Source organism: Clarias gariepinus, chromosome 15 (genome assembly GCF_024256425.1).
Source record: "Clarias gariepinus isolate MV-2021 ecotype Netherlands chromosome 15, CGAR_prim_01v2, whole genome shotgun sequence".
NCBI classification, from domain to species: Eukaryota; Metazoa; Chordata; class Actinopteri; order Siluriformes; family Clariidae; genus Clarias; species Clarias gariepinus.
In genome coordinates this window covers 20,961,715-20,978,793 of record NC_071114.1, presented here as the reverse complement: position 1 = coordinate 20,978,793, position 17,079 = coordinate 20,961,715, and the positions used below count along the sequence as shown (strand labels likewise).

Here is a 17,079-nt window from a genome sequence, read left to right as displayed (position 1 = left end):
GTGAAGCTCTTCTGGAATTCACTCAGTAGAAAACAAATTCTGATGACATTTCCTGAGTTAAGTTTGCTAATGCTGACATTGCTGTGTGTGTGTGTGGTCCGAAATACAGGAACCAAGGCATCATCAGAGGCTAGGAGCTCCAGTTCTTTCCAATCAGGTTATGGAGAACACTTTGTCATCACCACTGTCAGTCAGTGGGTACAGGGTGAGTGTAACCCAGTCAGGTCCATTTAGGGGTTTGCACTTGCTTTTTAGTTGGTGATGAACTTTCTTTCAAGCTTTTGTACTTAAGCGCTAATGGACAGGATTCCTTAAAGTTCAGATGGAGGGGTGAATCATTGCTGGATTTAAACACGTTTTCTCCCAGTGTCCTCCAATTTATTCATAGCTGAGTTTCCCTTATTGCATGACAGGTACAAATCTGAAATAAGAAAGGCCAGTGTACTTTCACCGAGATAACATAAAGCTTGTTATTACCGTCCTTTCAAAGTGCCACTCATGTTACTTTATAGAGCAACTGAACATGCTTGAAAGAGAGTTAACTGGCCAATTTGGCATACATTAACTAATAGGGACCTATCATTGGCTTATATTCTTCTGACAGTTGAGCGATAAAAGCTCTCCTCTCCAGCCAGAGAGCAGGTCCAATTATGATCAGTTTGACTCCTGGAGCGTCACCAGGGTTGTAATGTCTCAAGAATTGGACCAAACAGACAGTTGTACATAATCATGTTGTACGACATTAATATTCTGCTAATTAATTTACTCTTGTTAATTTATTATTGCTTCTTTACTTTCAGGCAAATATTTATAGACTAGAGTAAATATACATAATGTACTAAAAGAATCATCAAACTGGTGAACCATGTGCCAGCAAAATATTTCAGTCAAGTGTCAAGTCCTTGAAAAATGAAACCTTTATTGAATGGAAAGGGGGATATTTGTGTTGAACCGATTCTTTAAAAATTAATTCGGTTTTGTTGATCTTGATCTCAAACTCCCCTTTAAAAACCATATAAATGATTAGATAAAACCTTTTTAGCATATTACTTACTTTTTCATTTTCAAAAGTTAGAGGCCCTTTGAAATACAAGTCGAACCCGGGACTTTTGACTGTGCAGAATAACAATGGTAAAGTAAATTACCATCATTTCTGCACACAAATAAAGTGTATTTTATGCACTTACTCCTTCACTAATGCACTTATCCCAGTGTTTCACTAGTGCTTGGATACCATCCAGGTAGAAAGTTTTCTCAGTACACCAGAGCTATGATCGGACTGCCTGGTTCACGTCTAAAACATTGGTTTCATTTATTCCCAGGAACTCCTTTATTGGTACAAACTTGTGGAAATGGCTTGGAGCGATATTAGAAGTGAAGGTTTTATGCCTTCGTTCATGGGAAATTCATCAGAAGTACTAATTTGACCTGAAAACCCCTTGTAATTCCCTTAAATTAAAATTAATGTAGGTGGTAGAGCCTCTTCCCTAGTGGAGCAAATCAAGCTGTTTTTAAGTTCTTGTTTTTTACCAGACAATTCACCAGTTCTGAAAAACAATTGTGCTGTTCTTCTTGACATTTAGGTTTTAAGACTAAGCTTTATTATTAAACACAAATGTTTAACCTAGCTAAGTGAAAACCTCTGTCTGGCCTTTTTTTAAAAATGCTGTCTATATTTACAGAGAAACTAACTACATGTCCCAAGATATAAAAAAAAAATTCACATTTTCCAACGGTTGAAAAAAACACACAGTAACGTTGTAATCTCCAATAAAACAACCCAATTAGATGAATCAACAAGAGAGGACAGTCTGCCATCTGTGAAGACGGTTCGCTCCCACCTGACATCCGCTGAGTGGTTGTCATCAGCTTGTCATAGTTTACATCGCCTACTTAAAGACAGCTGGAAGATGGGCCTCACCTACCAATTTAAAACATAAAGCAATCCCTGATGCTTTTCGAAAACCCGTACCTACTGACAGCTTGCTAACTTCCCTTAATCTTCTTGTTATTTGCATATTGCGTGGGAGAGGTGAAAGCTGATCGTAATGTGTACAGTGATTCAAACATGAGCTCTTAAGTTGTTATGTTGGAGGCTTAAGTGTGCAGCTGTAACTTATTATGTATGCTCACATTCTTAAAAAAGCAGCAGAACTGCATTTTTTTTGACAAAAAGCCACAAAAAAAAAACTATCATTACAAGATTGTGAGCCATTGGGGGGTTAAGGTTGAGGGGGAGACATTGTGTGTTCATTGCGTCCCTTGTCACTCATAGCAACAGTAGTCGATAGCAAATATCTGAATATCAGAAAAAGGAAAGGATGTAGTTGGCTTGCTTTATGTGTCTTCACCCACTGGTTTGTAACTGTCATGTAATACTAAATGTTTATTTGGTGAAAAAAACAAACCTTTGGATTATAGTCAATTTATAAGCATTGTTTTATAAAAAAAACGGCAAGTTAGGTTATTTTGAATTGTGGAATTTTCTTGAGGCTAAAACGTGAAAAAAAAGGACTATTAAGTATGTAATCAATGTGCGTTCTGTGAAGTCAGGTTCGTTATACAGTTAGTAAAGCTGGGTAACATTATCATTAAGAATTCCCTTATCACACTTTACAGTCATGCTTCAGCAAGCAAGGATGCCTCAATATATTCATTCTACGCTCATTTCTTCTGTACTTCTATTTCCTTAGGAGAAGGAGAGATAGTAAGAGGCAAAAGATTAGATCAGAAAGGAGAAAGATGAAGGCCAAATTTTACATTTAACTTACCGTGTGGTAGGCTTACTTACTGTGGTGTGATTTCAGTTTTGCATCAGTGTAGGTGTGCTTCAGACTGAGAATTATCCTTGTACCAAATCGCAAGGTTGTATAAATGTGCAGTATTTTGACATTGTTTTTTTTAAAAGGATGTGGAGCAGACAGTTGACAAAAATTTCTTCTTCCCATCACACGTCTAAAAAACTGATTTGTATGCTTTTGAGTGTTGTGTTCTGCCAAAAACCCATAACCGTAATCAAGTGTCTCCCTCACCATAAAAAAGAGACGATTGCCCTGATCTGAGAGGAGCAAAGGAGCTCGTCTTCTGATTAAGCAGCTGCTTGTGTCGATGTTTGATTTGAGTGCTTTAGCTTGCTAAAGCAGCCGGAATTCTCCCTCGCCGTGTGCACGTAGGCTGTAGTACACCCAAGAAGTGCTTTAATTATCTGCACACCAATGCTGTTGACGGGCAAAGAGTGGCGAAGCAGATGCAAATGAGGCCGATGTCTATACCAGGCTTGTCCTTTCAGCCCGTCTTGGGGCTTAACTGTGTCTAGGTATTGGCTTTATTCTGTCTCAGTGTTGGTGTGTGTTGGGTTTGCAGAGTCTGAGTGGACGGAGTGGTTTGATCGTGATGACGAGAGAGGCTCAGGAGATTGGGAGAAGCTTTCCGAACTTCATAAGTCTTTCCCAGAGCGTCTGTGTAGCAACCCCCTAGATATTGAGGTAGATAAACACACACATACACACACACACACACACACACCTTGACGCTACAATTTCTTTTGTTGTTTTTTTTATTACAGCTCTTAAAAATATTTGTTTCCACTGACTTTATGTGCATGATGTAAGCAATAAAATTAAATAAGTTTGCAATTTAACCTTTCGCAATAAAAATATTTGGAAAAGAACACAATCTTTCCGTCAACCCAATTAAACCTGTGTATTTGACCCATTTTTAGCAAGAATGTCATGAATTTTATTCGACTCCCAGAATATTTCTACTAGGCGAATGAAAATAAATACAGAACAAACAGGGTTGATAGACAACTTCTTAATGAAGTTACAGAAGTGCAGAAATGAAGCAATCACCTAAACACAACCTTCCTGTTATCATTTTCAGTTTTTCTATAATAAGTTTTTTTGTTCAGCCAGCTGCTATTCTAATGATTCTTATGATTCATTTTGTTGCTTTGAGATTTCTGTTAAAAAATAAAAGAAAACTATCCATTTCCATTGTTACTTGCGACATTTAATATTTGTAAAATACAATAGGTGTACCAAAAGTAATGCAAAAGTGCGCATAATGTTTATTTAACTGCCCATATGTTGCCCAAGGTTGTTTAAAGTAATTCAACTGCCATAACTGAACCTAGCTCCAGAAAACTCATTGAAAAGCCCCTTTGGCACAGTTTATGGTCTCCTACTGCGTGGTTTGTCTTCAGTGCTGTTTTCAGTTTGCTCTTCTTTAAACTTCTTCATCCACCTGTGCCTATTGTTGCTCTTGTCAATGGTGTCGTCTCTGTAAACATTCTGTCACGCAGTGGGAGACCATGGAGCAACTACGTCATTTAATATTGCCCACTTTTAGTACCGCCCTCGTATTACCCCGTGTTTCCAAAACAAAGTTTCATTTCAAATTCTTAATTTCATCTTTCTGTTTTTCTTTTCTCAGGCTGAAACCATCGATGGTGTCCCTGCAAACATGACCGGTGACGTTTTTTCCAAATTTGACAAGAACTATGGCCTGGTGTGTCTCAATAAAGACCAGCAGGGAGGGATCTGCCGCAATTACCGCATCCGCTTCCTCTGTGGCAAACTTGGTACGTGTACATTTTGGGATTGTTTACACTTTTGTGTGACCACATAACAGAAATCACGGGCCTAGATAACTAAAGGCGTTTTGGGTAAAACCTTTATTAAAATGGAAAGCCTTGATTACAGGATTAAACATACAAAAGTGGAATTAGGGGTTATGAAAGCACAAATAAGACACGGGAGGTAAAGTTCACTCACACTCCAAGCTGATTTATACATTCCTACAATGGTTCCAAATACAAGGTCAGTTCAGACTCCAAGGTCTCATTTGCTCGGTTCTGACTGATGCAAGGTGTTCTTCATCATGTTTTTCATTAGGACAAAGTGGATTTAAAAACCATTTTGAAATCCAAAAACATGCCACAAGTTCATGTTCCACATTCGTTTAATTTATTTGCTTAAATAAATTATTTTTTGCATCTTAAATTGGCAGCACATGCTACACCAAACTGAAATTCCCCCAGGAGTGTTTTAAATTTTTTTTTTCCAATTGAAATCGCCCCCCAGCATGTGTCTTTTCTGTTGCCGTGTTGTAGTGTACCAGCTGGAGGACGTCATCAGTTTCAGTGCTGGAGAACACGAGGTCCTAGATAAGTGATATCCCCAATAGTTACGATGGCTACAAGACAAATCACGTCATTCCGTTCTTTACCTTTTTTTTTCATGAACAACATTTTTTGGGACATTTCACATAGATGGATTAAATAAAACGGTTTTCAATACAAAAACTGCTTAGTATTTCTGCTCTCTAGTAATAGTGCTTTGTAAGAGGTTAAGCTGTAACTTTAAGGTTTCTGACAATGTAAAATCTTTGGGGGGGGGTCCCACGTTAGTGAGACTTTGCATTTCTCACTAACGGGGGAAAATAGATGCTGGTGAGGGAACAGTGATTTATAATAATGTAAGTGACAAGTAACAGGAACTACTGATATATAACAATACACTAACTATAAACAGCCATTTTTAGTCAGAAAATAAAATATCACTAGCGTTTATAAATTGCTGAGTTAGAGGAGGAATAAAACTATTGGCACATGATGCTACTGGAAAGTAATTAATTTTAAGTTGCATTGCATCAGCCCATACAACTGTCATATTTTACTCACTGCATTAACAACAATGAATTAAAAGATTTTTGCTTTTATGCAACTTGTCTGGTGGCATGGTGGCGTAGTGGTGTAGTGGTTAGCACTGTCGCCTTGCACCTCCAAAGTCGAGGGTTTCATTACCGCCTCGTGGCCTGTGTGCATGTTCTCCCCGGGCTTGATGGGTTTCCTTTCACAGTCTAAAGACATGCACATTAGGCTAACTGGTATCTCAAATTGCCCATAGTGTGTGATTGAGCATGTGAGTGTATATATATGTGTGTGTGTGCCCGGCGATGAATTGGCACCCTGTCCAGGGTATACGCCACCTGTGAGTTTCCTGGGAAAGGCACCAGGCCCCCTTCCAACCCCGTATACAGGATACAACGGTATATATGAAGAGAGAGTGAGTGAGACTGATACAATCAGTCCCACATGCAGAGTAGTCGAATGATTACTGTTATTATGCAAATCTTTTGTCACTTCTCGCTCACTCGATAGGCGTCCTAGGTAGGTGACCTTTGCTTCTGAAGGGGTGCGAAGGGGCAGAGCCGTGGGAAACAGTACGACTGGCGAATAATCAACTTTAATAGATCTCGGGCTTTCTCTGTAAGTTTAGAGTGAGGCTGGAGGTCTATGGACAGAGACACATGGTGAACACTAATAATGCAGAATGGTACGTGAGCAGGGTGATGTGACATGCACCTGGGACTTCAAACACTAGAACTGGATGCAGCCATTCGATTTAACGTTGAGGACAGCTGCCAAAAGACTGCACAAGCTCTCACGGCACTTTCACGCTTGCACAGTGCCGGCTTTTATGATCGAGCCGAAGAGAAAAGGCCCCTGTGTCTTTACATTAAAGCCGCCGGTTGTCAGAAGGGACGCCCGTCTGTGGCCACGCCCAAGAAGAGCTTGGAGGGGCTGGTTGGCCAATTTTCTAAATTAAATTACCTCTTTTCTGTAAAGTGGTGCACCCGTGCGCCAAACCCGTTCCAACTTTTACAATTGGAAAACTGCAGCAAACAACTTATGTCAATTTTTTTATATTTTCATTACAGTCAAGTTCAGCATCTTTGCGTTTTACCTTCATCTACTATAGCGCACCTTTGTGTCTGCTCTTGAATTGCTTCTCATAAAGCCTTTTTTCATTAAAACAGATCATGCTGCTGATGATTAAGAAACGGTCTTTAGTCACTGAATGGCTCTGCAGGGTCAAACCTGTCTATTCGCCATGAATGAATGTGGCTAATTGACCACACAGTGAGCGAACAATAGCGTGTGAGGTCTTAGGAGAAAGAACCAGCCAGCAGGATAGAGACAAATCGAATCAGTCACACAAGGACCCCAAATAATGAGTGCTGGCAGTGAGAGGAAAGGGCAGTAATTACAGAAAGGAACTTTCCTTAAGAGAAGCTGGGTCTGAGCGAGTCTACAATATATCTCCCTGCCACTTTGTGCCCAGAAACCGTGCTGTAGTCTTGCTTCACTTAATCTTTGTGATTAAGCTTTATGATTTCCCCCCATGGAGCAACATTCATTCCCCTGCCATTCATTTCCTGTCTGGATTTTCAAATGGCATTGAAAGCAAAGCTCCAACGGTGGCGCTTATGCATCCGCGGTACACAAAGCATTGCTACGGTGGTTAGGGTTTATATGCACTATTTTCACAGTTAAGTATTTAACATTGTATTTATGAGTGCAGACTACATTCTCAAATAAATGAATTGAAGAGTGATTATGAAACTTTTAAAGTGAAGTGAAGTCTGAGAACCTGAGCTAAAGTACTTTGCTTTGCATTAGATCGTCATGCCACCTGCTAAAGACTATTGGGGAGGAGCCGTCAGTGGCGGGTAGGGAAACTTGTGGAGAGGGAGAGAAACAGGAATTTATAAAGATTCATAACTATTTACCTCAACTTAACATGCTTTGTCTGCTTATTAGACATTAGGATCATTAGGAAAATAAATAAATATATCAATAAATAAAATTTTTATATTTCGCAGGTACTGTATGTCAAACGTACTGCATACACAGTTGGTGAAAAAGAAAACTTTGAGGACAATTAACATAAACCAGCATGTTTGAAGCATTTTATCCCTTTTATACAACATCATTGCCAAGGTGCTACAGTATGGTAAATCTTTGTACATTTATAGTTACATTTTTTGACTTTCAGTGAAACAAGTTCATGTTACGACTTACCGTAACCACAAGTAATCATCCCCACAGTAGCCAACTGTTTCTTTATTGTTAATAAGACAAAATATGTCTTGTCATGTTACAGAGGACTTTATGTCCAAACCATTTCCCATATCTGGAAACCTTCAGCTGAAACTGGGGTCTTCCACGAATGCTAAATAATTCTGACATGGTGTTCCCCTGTATTCGTTTCTGTTTTCTGTAGGGCTACGAATCTCATCTGTCACAGCCTTGTTTGGTTTGAATAGTCAGTCTATTAATAGCCCGTAGTCTTTGTCTCGCATCTGTGATCTTCTTTTGTTGTCATCAAGATCATTGTTAACCTGTTATGTATCTGTTCAGGGTTTTGTTAGCACCAGTTTTCATGTTGGTGTTTGTATTATGCGTTCACATTATTAAAGAACAGTCTACACATGCATCCTGCCTCATATCCATGAGATTATGTTGAGAATTCTACAGCACTGTAATATAAATAAAGACAAAAATAAATACATACGATGATTCATTATTCTTAAAGGTATGATCTTAATAAATACTAAAACTCCGCCGTTGCCGGTTTCCAAGTGTCGGATAAGAAAGGAGAAGGGTTGGGCGTAGGACTAGCAACCCGCCCTGTAAAAACCCAACCGCTACGGAAACAACGAGAAACACTCGTTGCCCTATGCACCGATCGGTGCTAGAGGCCTTAAGGAAGGAATAAATACTATATGGCCAAAACAGTACCTTATGTGAATACGCTAATCAGCCATAACATTTAAACCTTAAAATATGATGCCCAATATTGTGTAGATTCCGCTCATTGTGTAGGCCAATATTGTATAGGCCACCAGAACAGTGATGACAGCATGCTCCTTACAGCTTGACTCCACAAGACCTTGAAAGGTGTCCTGTGGTGTCTAGCCCAAGGACATTAGCAATATATCCTTTAAGTGATATACAGTAAGTTGCATGGTGGGGCAATTAGCGCTACATTGGCATCCAAAGACATGCGGGGTATGGCCCAAAGTGTGTGAGTGTATGTGTGCTTGTGTGCCCTGTGAGGTATTCCCCATTCAGGATGTACCCTGCCTCATGCCCTAAGTTCCTTGGATCCCCAGGATTGATGTGACACTGTACAGGATAAGTGCTCTAGAGAATTAGATTAGGTGTTAATGATATATGTCATATATGTCAGGCTGATCAGTGTATGCAGACACCCATGTGTGGTTTTTCCCTAGGCTGTTGCCACATAGTTGGAGGCACACAAATGGGCAAGCTGTCATTGTATACCGTAGCATTAAAATTGTGGTGAAGTAAAGGGCCTGAACGCATCCCAGTATGACAATGACGCCGTGAATAAATCAAGTAGAGCTCGAATGACCTCCACAGAACAATGACCTTAGCCCCAATGAACACCTTTAAGATGAGCTGGAGCACGGATTTCATGCCAGGTCTTCTCATCCTGCATCAGTGCATTAGTTCATTACTAATATTTTGGCTGAATAGCCACAAATCCCCATAGCCACTTTCAGAAATCTTGTGGAAAAAAATAACTAGATGATTGGGGATTGTTGTATCAGCAAAGGAGAGACCATACCTGATTTTTTTTGTAATGAAATCGAATAATCATATTTAAATTACAGAAATAAATTTTCACTCAGATAAAATTGAACAAATAGTAATTTGGTATACTTATGTTAATACATTCGAAAAGGCCAAAATCTTTTAAAGTGTAGCACTTTATAATACAGACTGTTGTAAATAAATAGAACATGAAACTTTTTTTGTGCTTTGTAACATCGTCCTCTTGTGTGCAGCACCTTAGATACATTATACTACTCTATTATTCATTCATAATATTAGACACACATGCAGAATGGAATAAAAAAATAAGAAATGGTGTGTGTGTGTGTGTGTGTGTGTGTGTGTGTGTTTGTGTGTGCACCTCTCTAGTTCGTCCACAGGCCTCCGTCTCCATAGACACCCTCTCGAACTGCAGTGTGTTGCTCCTGGCCGATGCTGCGCTCGGGTGGGTACCCGGGGATCGCATAGTGGTGTCCAGCACTGACTACTCTATGTACCAGGCTGAGGAGTTCAGCATCCTGCCCTGTGCCACCTGTACTGCACACAAGGTCAAAGTGGAAGGTCAGTGTGAGTTTTTTCACCTATGACTGAGTCAGTGTGGCTGAATTGCTGTTTTAAATGTTTGAAGCAAACAGTTTAGATGACTTACTACTGTATGATCACTACATGCTTATCTGTTCTATTACATAAAGTTATGTAATAACACATGCACCATTTTCCTTAGGCAACCTTTAGGATTTAGGATTATTTTAAATTCTTTGGCACACTTTTCGCTCAAGCACATGGCCCACTTTTTACAGCTCAGTTACTTAGGTGTTTCCTCACCTGGTCCTCAGAGACCCATATCGAGGTAATCAGGAGCTGTGCTTAAATTTGCATTTTTATATACTCTTTGAGACTATTTTAAGTACTGAATACATAAATGTCCAGTGTGGAGATACTGGAAAATATATAAACAAATTTAGTACATGGGTGAGTGAACAGTGGAGTGTCTGGCTGCCACTGCTCTCCTGTATTGTTTTCTTTGTTTTTTTTTCTTTTTTAAATAGTGCTTGAATAATATGTATATACTAGATTCTGCCAGTTGGACTGGTCTCGCATCTGTGCTTCCTTCGGCTACCTTGCTAATTCAGTACACGATGACTTAACTCTTCCAAATACAGTCCTAATTCACTAAGCCACTGCTCTTATTAGGACATAGGCCACCATTTGCATCTGAAATACATTCATTGAGCTTGTATTAGCTCACTGCAGCCTTGAAAACATAGCAAAAGAGTCTCTCTCTCCTTCTCTCTCTCTCTCTCTCTCTCTCTCTCTCTCTCTCTCTCTCCTTCAAATCTGTGAATGTGCTGATTTTGTCTGTACATTTTGTCTGTCTGAAATAACCTCTACTTTTGATTTCAAACACATGCTACATGATTGAGCTTTATACAGATTCATGCATTTAGCATTATAAATGCTACACACCATTGTGATTATGTAATGAAAGTCATGCACAAATGTAGTGAAGTAGAAAGTACAGATATTTGTTGTAGGATGCAGTTAAAGTTAAATTTATCTTCCTTCTGATAAAACTACTTAAGTAAAGTACAGAAAAAGTGTACTTTATTCTGCTTAAGACTGTAACTTAGTACTTTATTACCTTCCATCTCTGTTTTTGGGTACCTGACTGTTTACAGAGTATCTTGCAAAGTATCTCAGTTGACTATATCAAAATATGCCTCTTTGCTATACAAATTCAACTGCAGTTCAACACCAACAATACTTCCCATCATTCACTGACCAGAAAAAAATATTGTAATGTGTTTCTAATTGACTTTCTACCTTTTTACCCCTTCTGCGTACCCTATCCCCTATACAGTAGGTTGATTTTTCTTTCATGTTGAAAATGTTACAATTTGTTGTCCATCTGTTGACTTTCAAACCCACCACAAAGACATTGTGTGTTGCTCAGGTGTTGCGTCTTTTGATCTGCCCATCTCTGACCATAAATTTAGCACTTTTAGAGTTAAGGCTCCATTATTCAACTCTACCTGTTAATGGCCATTTTCTTCTGCAATATAAAAATATTACATCTTTTCACCTAGGTCACTGCATTTAATAACTGCCTCAGCAGTGACCATATAGCCTCTCCAAATGATCTGGTATCCTCTCTTTTACCCAATCTGCCTCGTGGTTTGCTCCTAAGCTTGGTCAGCTAAAAAAAATACTTGATCTACGGCGTACAAAGAAATGAATATCGAGCATGTGCATCCTTATAAAGATACTCTCTGTGCAGTCAAATCTGCGTATTATGACAAGCTAATTAAGTCTGGTGAAAGCAATACAAAAGCCTTATATTTCCACTGGTAATACTGTGGTATCTTAAAACCTCCTGACAGTTTTCTACCCCACTTGTATTGCACTTCTTAATGTGATGCATTTATGACCTTTTACAATGACAAAACTGTCAATATTAATCAGAAATTGGCCTCCATATTAAACACATCATATAGCTCCCAATCTTCCTTTCTCTCTTGTCTCTAAGTTTTAACCTTTCTACCGAATCTAACATTTTACATTTTATTCTGTTCTACTCTATTTTAAGTCTGCCTTCTGCATGGCAGCTTGATCCCCTGCCAACTGCCTTGGTAAAAGCCCTTATGTCTTCACCCTCTTTGCTTATAACTCATGTTATTCACTTCTTCTTTTTATCTGGCTTTGCTCCATCATTTTTTAAAACTGTTTCAATAAATACAATTCTTAAGAAAACTTGTGCTGACCCCAATAATCTTAATAATTTCAGCACAATTTCAAATCTCCTACCCATCTTAAAAATTCTTGAAAAAGCAGTTGCATTACAGGTTCATGTTTACTTCAGTGGCAATATTCTGTTTTTAATAACTCTGGCTCTGGTTTGTCCAACTTGATTGTTCTCAGTCCTACCCTGTTAGCACTGGTATTCCCCAAGGCTTTGTCCCAGGTCCCTGTCTGTTTTTAATCTTCCACATTTTTAGTATTTTTTATAATACACAGTTATACACAACTCTACATGTCCACAAAGCCTGACCCTGTCTTCCCAAACTCCTGTCTCCTTAAGTGCCTACATTAAATAAAATCTTTCAAAAAAGTTTCCAGGAGGCTGGGGAAAAGGGCACCAAGGAGTTTAGCATTCACGATGAGTCATTTTCTACGCTCCTTTTAGTTAAAAATTGCAGCAGCACTTCTGAGATTGCTGTTAAATAGAAAGAGGAGCAGAAATGCAAATATTGTTCCCATGACACAATATGGGTCCATCTCGGTCATTTTTCTCTACTGAATAAATTTCATTTTCCCAAAGCTGGAAAAAAAACTTTTTCTTCTGTTATATTTATAGCAGGAAAAAAGTTTCACATGTCAAAAAAGTTTTGATGAAGGGCATGTAGGTGCACATAAGAATGATTTTAATCAGATTGAAGACATAATGTCGATGTAAATGCAGCTACTGTAGTGTCAAATGAGTTCCATCTTTGTAGCACTGCCCGTCTGCAGCCATCCCTTAACCCACAAAGCACCGCCATTCTCATCCATACATCAGTCACCTTCCGCATTGATTACTGTAATGCTATTAAATCTAGTCTCCCATATAAGCTTAAAATTTTAAATTTCATACTTCTTGATAAAATTCTCACCCTGCTGAGCCTTTAGTCTGCATTCCAATTTAGCACAATCTTTTATCCAGTAATAACATTATGAAGGCTGTTTTATACATTTTTGTGTTTATTGTTATTCCCTGTTTGTTACTGCTATTGCTATTTATTTCTTGGTTCTATTTTGTGCAGTGACTTTGGGTGACTTTAAAGGCACATATAAATAAAATGTATTATTGGGTAGTAAAAACAGGTTTACAAAAGACAGTCTAACGCCAGGCATCCAAATTCAATTTGCTATTGTTTGCTATAATACCACAGTACACAGGTGTGGATTAAGTTTATCTACCTGCAGCACTGAGAGTAGCATCAACTGCAAGGCATGACACAAGGGCAAGTCACAAGGCAAGTTTCTATTAATACAGACTTTGGAATAAAGTACTGTGCAAAAGTCTTAAGCCACCTCGCATTTTTATATCTATCTATATTTGCCAGACTTTCTTGTATTTTAATCTTGCAGTCTTATCCTAAAGGATGTTTTTTTTTTTTTTTTGGCTCTCATTTTTGGCAAGTTTCAGAAGAAATGTTTTTTGTTTGTTCAGCCGCACAGTGACCTATGAATCAATCAAGGATAATTTTTTTTTTTAACTTAGGGCATAAACCAGTGAGAAACAGGTGCAGAGAATGAAAGATGATTAGGCCGGTGATTAATATATTGGTGATGCTAAATGCTGAGTGGTTGGAACAGATGAAAGAGGAAATGAGGTTGCTGCTGAGGTTGTTACATAAACAACAAATTTTTTAAATTGTATCTTTATGCACTTAGTAGCCTTTCACAGTAAATCATTTGTTCTCATAAAAAAATACTCTACATAATTTAATAAAACTATTCAAGACTTTTGCACAGTACTGTACGTTCGTACTTCTCTAGCAATATGTAATTCATGGGGACTTGCATGGATTTTGCCTCTGAGTGTTTTAATGTGCAGAAAATGTTGTTTATTTATTATTTATTTATTTATTATTATTCATTTATTCGTTTATTTATTTATTGGAAAATGTGTTTGACGGAACAAGAAAGATATACATTAAAACGACAGGAGATTTTTCATTTTTCAGTGACATAGTGTTAGTCGCATATATATATGCGAGATACAGATATTGCACTCGGTTGCTTGGCTTAGGGATGTTGGGACCAGTGAAGTGGATTGTCTGGGACATAACACTTATGTGCAAATCAAGAACAGCAAAACAATGGCTAATAAAAAAAAAAAGTCTGAGAATCTGTGCAATAGGCACTGCGACTTTTTGCAGAAGTATCACAGCTTCATAACAGTAATAACAAAAATATTTTTCAAAGCATACAGAAAGTCCTGTTTTCATGAAGATCTCAAGAAAGTTTTATGTAAAGTTGGATACATGCCATATCTAATTAGTGCCGAGGGCTTGATGCTCTTTGTGTACCTACCATTTCATAAAGTTTTTGTGCTTTCTGGACTGCTTTTGTATTCTTTAGTTTGCAATTTGTTTTTCCACGTCTTTATTTCTGTAACAATAAAAATGCAAAAGGTCATTTTAAGCTAAGAATACCAAGCTGGAATTGAACTAATAATAGGTGGTGTTTGAAAATCTAAAGGAAAGGAGGTAATGCACTTAAGTCAGTACTGAGAGATAAGATATAGATTTGCAGTGATTACATGCTATATACAGTACAACTGCAGTGCATTAAAAATCTATTTATGGCCTCCATTGGATGGACATTTGTGCTTCTGTTCTGTTGTTTGTTCTGCCAGAAATATGTAACAGGTTTCAGTGAAACTAATGTGAATAGAAGTGTTTAAGTAGCTGTTTTGCCAGGCATCCTCTTTTCCATTCCACTGGGATGTTTTCATTGATGAGAAGCATGATCAAATGGCAAAAACGATTAAGCCTGTAATTATATGAAATTTCATGAGCCGGATTTAGGTGCTGTCTCCGCTCAGACAGATGGACTTTGCACTGCAGGTTTGCCGAGACATAATCTCTGATATGTTTGTGGAGGACAATCCTTCTCTCACCATGTCTATAATCATTTTTGGTTCCAAAGGCTTACTTAAAGCTAGCTAAGAGCCTTATGAGTATTGTCTGGCCTTAAAGTAATGATTATCAGAGAAAAACCACAGGTTTAAAAAACTGACCCTTTTGGTCTGTTACTTTTTGACAATTATAATGAAACAACCAAATACAATTATATTTATATATATATATATATATATGTATGTTTTATATATATATATATATATATATATATATATATATATATATATATTTCTTCCTGGTTTTTAAATCATCAGTTCAATAGTCTTTTCGCTTTTTTTTTTTTTTTTTTGTTGGTGACAAAAGAATAGCACAAACCAAGTAGTACATGGACCGTCTACCCTCATCAGGCAGTTTATCACAGTATAGTTTACTTTATAAGTCAATCGGAAGAGACAACCAACAACCAATGTTTGAGGACCTAGCTAACAACTGCGGTACTGCAGACGATCTATAGTGGATGTGTTTTAAGCATTATATAAGTCTAAATAGCATGTAATGGACACTAGAAGTCAACTAACAAATCAATCACTGTTTTGTCTGGCGAACATTACCGATTTTTATCAAGCTCCAGCTGTTCTTTGCAACACTTTCAAGGACAGGGCACAGGCAGATTTACGATATGGTGATATTTACAGTAATCTCATCAGGTATGATTTAATGTTAAGCTGTCACTTAGTAAAATTAACACACTGCTTAAGCAGAACATCAGCATAGTTCATCGTGCACATTTGTGACCTGCTTTTCTCCCTACCTTGTCGTTCATCTGTCACTCTGCTGTCTGGTAAGTGAGTGAGGTTGTTATGCACGCACTTACGCCTGTGTGTTTAGACATTTAGCACATGATAAAACTGGTGCAATTAGAAAATTGTATTTCAAAAAAATCTACCTAATTAGGAAATTTGAGGAAACAGCAATTAAACAATTAAAGTACAGTAAAGCAAATGCTATCTGAATAACATGCGACTATTATTAACATTGATGAAAACATAACAACAACTCCAGCTCATTGAAACCTGCAACTAGTCTAGTATATTAGCAAACGTAACACAAGTACATCATATTTATTGGATATTTATTGTGCTAAAATGACTGAACAGTTTTTTCATGATGATGCTACCTGAGATAAAATGGTCACAACACAGGCACCAGTGATCACCAACAGGAGCACATCCTTGACCAGGATTAGTCTCTTCTCCCTGCTGGATGGCTGATATCCACAAATCTCTCTTTTTTTATGTGTGAAACTGATAAAACTATTTTCCAGGTTTTTGACCCCATATGTTGTAGCTAAACACATAAATGATGGCTGGTTTGGTTTTACAACACATGCAAGAGCTCTAAACATGCTATAATCAACCCCTTGATTGTTTTCACATATCACCTCACTCACTCACTCATTTCCTATACTGCTTTATCCTGTATTCAGGGTCGCGGGGGGTTGGAGCCAATCCCAGGACACTTAGGGTACGAGGAGGGGTACACCCAGAACAGGGTTCCAATCCAACGCAGGGCTTCACATATCACCTGCAGCTTATTTTGTTTTGCTTGCAAATATAGAACAAATAAGGCCGATTTTCCTCCTCCTTGCAGTCTTCTCATTTTTTGTTGTACTTCCAGCAATTCACCATAGTTTTTGTTGTCAGCATTTTCCCACAGGCGATTCCTGTAGTTGTATAAATTTTTATGAAATTTTGATAGCACCTCTTACAATACTGGAGCACTTGTACACAATAGACCAAGCAAAACTGCGGAAGCTTGCAACCATGGTTTTGTCTTTGCCAACCCTTGCAGATATTTCCTCCCAAATTTGCTGAGTGCGGAAAAAGCTAAGCACACTTCATCTTCTGAGCCAAACATACCGTACATGTGAATACATATAGTATGTGCATTTTTTCTAATCACTTTACATCACTTTACATTCACATGTTTTGGACAAAAATTTTGCTAATTTATATAAATTAATTA

The 17,079-nt window shown here is 38.0% G+C and overlaps 1 protein-coding gene across 1 annotated transcript in view; it reads left to right on the top strand.

The window, feature by feature from the left end:
* The window catches only part of LOC128542743 (cell migration-inducing and hyaluronan-binding protein-like), a 135,918-nt gene that overhangs the window by 73,916 nt on the left and 44,923 nt on the right, over positions 1 to 17,079 (top strand). Inside the window, exons 8-11 of the mRNA XM_053512715.1 lie at positions 110 to 205; positions 3,364 to 3,485; positions 4,435 to 4,582; positions 9,797 to 9,988. Of these exons, the coding sequence (XP_053368690.1) occupies positions 110 to 205; positions 3,364 to 3,485; positions 4,435 to 4,582; positions 9,797 to 9,988 (558 nt within the window). The remainder of the gene's footprint in view (positions 1 to 109; positions 206 to 3,363; positions 3,486 to 4,434; positions 4,583 to 9,796; positions 9,989 to 17,079) is intronic.